We start from the raw sequence: 5707 nt of genomic DNA on the forward strand, positions 1-5707 counted from the left end.
TTCATAGATTTGACACTAGCGATTATGCGATCGATAATACGTACGGTATCCCACTCGCCAATAAAAAAGTTCCGGGCTTAATGAAAGACGAAAACAACGGTGCGATAATGACCGAATTCGTCGGGCTTAGAGCAAAGATGTACGCCTTGCGAGTAGACGGTAAGAAAGATACGAAAAAGGCTAAAGGTGTTAAGAGTAACGTCGTAGCCAGGTCGATAACGTTCGACGATTACACACGGTGTCTGCGCGACGAAATTGAAATGACGCGACAGCAGGCTTGCATAAGATCCAAAAAACACGAGGTGTACACCGTGTCCGAAACGAAAATAGCTCTAAGTCCGTACGACGATAAGCGATACATTATACCCGGTTTTACCGAAACGCTGCCATGAGGACATTATAAAATACCATTGTAAATATATTGTAATTACATTTAGATATTTAGGAAAATAAATAACTCATTTGTATGTATAATATGTTTTTATATTGTAATAAATTTTTACAATACATTATTCTTTTGTATCCATGAATTGTGTGAATTATTAAATCCTAACCACTTTACATAAACCTCATCCCCCTTTTTGCGCAAAACTTTTTCAACGAGATACACGTCGGGATTAGCAACGCGATGTAACTCGTATTCATAGAAGCCGCCAGCGACGGGTTTTCCGCAGAAATCTTCCAACAGATACGTCACAGGATTAGTTTTCTGCACTTTGACGATTTTAAACACCTTCGTGGTCCAATTTGGCGTGTATCCTTTCTCGAAGATTGTCTTGAATTTACTCACGCGTACCGAGTCGCCCACTTTAAATCGCGCGGGAGCAGCAATATTTACGTGGCTGTACACCGTTGTTAGGAGCTTGTCGGCGATCGCGGGGGTAACATCGATGGGTCGCATGCCGATAGTTCGATACTTTCGCGCGTTGTAATCCGATACGAGACTCGGCAGCGAGTCGATCCATTTGTAATTTCTATTGCGCGTAAACATTTACCACATGTCGTTCTTGAGCGTGCGATTGAATCGTTCGACGACCGATGCCTTCATTACGGAATAGGTCGAATAGTGATTGATATTATGTTTCTTCAAGAGTTTCTGCACGTTGGCGTTGTAAAATTCTTTTCCCTTGTCAGTCTGCATCTTGTTCGGACATCTTCCGCCGTCTCGAATTATTTTTGCAATCGCCGTAGTAACCTCGGGTCCGCTCTTGGCCTTGAGCGGTACGGCCCATGCATGCTTGCTCAGCACGTCGATAACAATGAGTATGTAGTGGTAGCCTCTGTTGAATCGCGTGTATGGACGCATCTCGACCACATCCGCCTGCCACAGGTCATCGTATCCGCGCACTATGACGCGTCTTAGAGAAAAATTTCTTCTCGCAGAAGCGTGTAATTCTTCCACCAGCCGCCGTTTCTTAGCTGATTGCTTCTTACTAGCCATGACGATGGCGCGCAACTGACGCAGAGATCAGATGCGCGTTTTTATCTATTCGCGATAATTCGCAATTACATCTTGAATCATCTTTTGAAGTTCGTTTAGGGTAATTTGCACGTTATTCTGGAATGCGGCCATCTTTCTCTCGATTTCATCCTGCCGATCTTTCAAAATTTGCATACTCTGCTGCACGTAACGTTTATTGGCGGCATCGCCATCATCTACGGGCGGCGCTATCCGTCGAATCTTGCGCGATTTCGCGTCAAAGTCGGTGGCGACCATGCAAAAAGCGTTATCGCGCACGTAATTTCTGATTAATCCGCTCCATTGATAGTACGGTTCCGCACCGCCTCTTCCGAGCGATATACCAAACTTGTTGATCGGCATTTCTATGTTGATTGAACGGATCGCTGTCGCGCCATTTAATTTATAATAAGTCCAGCCTTGCGAAGTTCCTCGATAATCGACAGGATCTCGTTATCATGACCGGTGTGACCCGCTAGGCGTGAAACTTCGAGCATTCGGAGACGATCTACAAGCTCGTTGGGATCGTCCCAATAAACAATCGATCTTGTTGTCGTTTAATGTTATGGCACGCGGTATACCTTTTTCAGTTTTTTTACCCGAAATCAACGATGCAATTATATGGTCGATGTTGTTACCGTTTAATGTCATGGCACGCAATATACCTTTTCCAGCTTTTTTACCCGAAATCAACGGTGCGATTATATGTATGTACTTGTATCCCCTGTTGCCCTTTATTTGAGAGTAAGCATCATAATTGTGTTTATGAGCATTCGTCATCAACAGAATGCTCTTGTACGCTTGCATATCGTCCTCCGTGTAGATATCGACATCGGGATATTTCTTAATGATCAACTCGTAAAGACCGCGTGTGCCATATTGTATCGTATGCCGTCGATAATTATCTTGTCCGCGTGGTTCACGTCTAAACGTTTATTACCGAGCATCATTCCATCGTTGCTAAAATAAATGCCGTACTTGGTGTCTATACCGCTTTCTTCATTGCCGCTCAGAACTGCCCCGACGTACTTTTGGCTCAATGGACCCAATTCATCTCACAACGTTTCTTGACCCTCAGGTGTTTGCAACTGCTGTCGAACGGACTTCACGAGTGAATCATTCGTGATTTCGAAAATATCTTCGTTTGCGAGTGATTTGAGCATTGCGGGTTGTACGAAAGATGCAGAAGTTATCAGTGGTTCATTCAAAGGACTTTTCGATTGTTGCGCTTTATGCGGTTGTAAAATTTTGGTTATTTCGCTCAAATTAGATGGCACATTTATCGATGGTTTCAACGTAACCGGAGTTGAAGCCATTACAGAGTCGTTAAACGAGGCGTTTGGTCGTTGTCTTTTGAGCTTCGACTCTTCATCTTCCCACGCCGTTTTATTCTCAATCTTTTAAACATCAGATTCTTTGCCAACAATGTTTTCGGCAATCTGCCTTAAAGGTTCGATGATGGGTTTAAAGTGTCTCTCCAACGCGATATCTTCCTCCATTTTACCAATTTTTAATGCGTGATATTTTTTGCGAATCGAATCGCTTGTTTTCGCAATTTGATTTGCTATCCTCTCGCGCTCTCTAATCTCCTCGCTGCTGTCCATGTTGCGATAACGTTGTTCAATCGACGCGTCGACAACAACTAACCACGTTTCGGTATCGCAAAGCCGTTAAATCTTTTTCTGTATCGACCATTCGAAATCGGACTCTAGTCTGGCACTGTAAGGAGACATGAGAGGTGTAGCATAAGTGGGAGATGGCAACATTGCCGGTGAAATACCACTACTTTCATCGTTTCCTTACTTACTCGGTTAGGCGGAACGCGTGCCCCGAAGGCCCTGGCGGTCACGGTGTTCTAGAGCCAAGCGTGTCGGAGTGGCGCTGTCCTTATCTATCACCACGAATCCGTACTTTTGTTGCCAACACGTATGACACAATTTACTGAAATCATCGTAAGACATATCTGTGTTTACATGATCGTTGTATATGTGTTTCAGATTGGTACCATCCTGTTTAAACATAATCAATAAATTTGCGTTGTCGCGTATAAGATGCTTCGGTATCTTCGCATACGTCTGACAAAGATAGAAAGAGTCAACGTCCGCGTGCCGGCCCATTGCAAAGTATTCTCTTATCGTATCCTGCTTGTCGCACGCCACGTCATCAAAGATAAAAATAGAATTCGGGAGCGCCTCGCTCGGCAGAATGACGTCACTGTTATTTGAGAACGTAAAGTAGCCAATCTCTTCTATCGGTGTTAGTATATTCTCCAAATATCGATATTTCGGTTGTTGCAACGATTTCGAGTACACATACACGTTCTCGAAACGTACGCCGTGCAGACTTTCTAGCAAGCTTATCAAGACGTTTGTCTTGCCGCAATTTGACGGACCGCAGATGATACCGCCTATAGAAATCAGTAGCATGCCTCCATGTTTGCGTACCTCTTTCGTTAACTGCATCCTATCGTTAAAGTTTGTCACTTTGATCGTCCGGGATTGTCGTACGAATCGCATTTTACTTCCCCTCCACAACGAATGAAATGCAGTATAGAGAAAGCTGGCCTATTTATAGAGGCGCGTAGAGCTGAGATGCTCAGTCGTTAAAATGTTTTTGCTCGTGTCGGATAACAGCGATATTTACGATTTAACCGCCGAGCAGTATATACCAAAAGTCATTCTACTACGACAGTTTTATAATCACATAGATTATTTGTGGGATAAGCTTCCCGAACATATCAAGGCAGATTCGGAGGTTCAGCAATATCGGCGCTGTTTAATACATTATAATTTGCCGTGTCAGCAAACGCACATCGACGGTCCGTCGCCGTTAATAAAAAACTGCGGCGAATGCCGCCGAAGATAGGTCAAGGTCTGTTGAATCGCGCGATAAACGCGCTTCCGATCGAATTACATATCCCCGGCTATCAATTTTGCGGTCCGGGAACTCGTTTAGAAACACGATTGGCAAGAGATGATCGGGGTATTAATCCATTGGACGCAGCGTGTCGCGAGCACGACATCGCCTACTCGCGTAGCAACGATCTCGCAGAACGACACGTGGCAGACAATATACTCGCCGCGAAAGCGCGAAAACGTGTCACCGCGAACGATTCGACTCTCGAAGAGAGAGCTGTGGCTACAGCCGTCTGGGCGGCCATGAAGGCTAAAACGAAACTCGGTATGGTTTTGAAAACGAAGAAAAAAAAGAAGATCAAGCGAATACTTCCAGTAGCAAAACGCGGCGGTATCCTACCGATCCTGCCGTTATTAGGGGTTCTCGGCTTGTTGGTCGGCGGAGCGGCGGGAGTCGCAAAGGCCGTGAATGGGCGCGTTCAGCGCACAGAACAGTTGCGGATTTATGCGCTGAATGGCCTGTGATCGGGAGCGCTCCCACAACACGTGGCGGTAGCGGACGCCATATTTTAGAGCGAAAATTTTGATGCTACATCGACGGAACTGTTGTGAGATTTGACTGGAGACATGTGAAGACATGTGAGTTGTCTTGGGTTATGTTCTATGCTGCATTGCAATGGATTATTACGAAGATCAATATACATATAACGGATTAAATTACAATATTGTAGATATATTGGAAGTGCACGAGAAATTGAAAAATGGTATGTACAATTAGAAATAAAATATTATTTTAAATTAAATTGTATAACTAACCTACATAATCTCAAATAAATTACACATGCCCAGCAAACACCAAGCTACATGTAACTTGATGTTTGTTGGGATGCATTATTGCGCATATCATACTTGCGTATGCGCGATAATAATAATATAATAATTATATGTTATAATTATATAATAGTATTATGTAATAATTAAATGTTTCAGACGAAGTTTTCTTCCAGTCATATATGAAAAACAACCTAGGTTGTCTGGACGTTACTGGTTCTATTAATGACACTTTGACAGAAAATTGCAGTCGACACATCGCAAGCAGTGAGTAAATTGATTAAAATATTTATAGGTTTTGGCATTGCAATCAACTTTGTCATCAACATTTTGTTGCATTGTAAAATATGTTTTATGATATAGATACGCTTGATTCGACAACAGAGGAAGGCAATAAACAACAATGGACAGTAAAAGGTACAAAATTATTATTAGAATTGTACAAGGAGAGAAAAGAAAAGTTCCGTGATCCCAAAACAAAAAAAAAGAAACCTGTGGACAGAGATCGTAAATGAAATGGGCAAAAATGGTTATAAGCATTTGACTGAAGATATACTGGACC

At 43.1% G+C, this 5707-nt stretch overlaps 1 protein-coding gene across 1 annotated transcript; it reads right to left on the reverse strand.

The window, feature by feature from the left end:
- Positions 1-562: 562 nt before the first annotated feature.
- Positions 563-901, reverse strand: LOC112452536 (the record flags this gene model as incomplete). Its single annotated transcript, XM_025012811.1, has 1 exon — positions 563-901. A coding segment is annotated over exon 1 (339 nt), but the record flags the coding sequence as incomplete, so codon positions are not given.
- Between the last annotated feature and the right edge of the window lie 4806 nt (positions 902-5707).

This window comes from Temnothorax curvispinosus, unplaced genomic scaffold, assembly GCF_003070985.1.
Source record: "Temnothorax curvispinosus isolate PA1 unplaced genomic scaffold, ASM307098v1 QBEX01003430.1, whole genome shotgun sequence".
NCBI lineage: Eukaryota > Metazoa > Arthropoda > Insecta > Hymenoptera > Formicidae > Temnothorax > Temnothorax curvispinosus.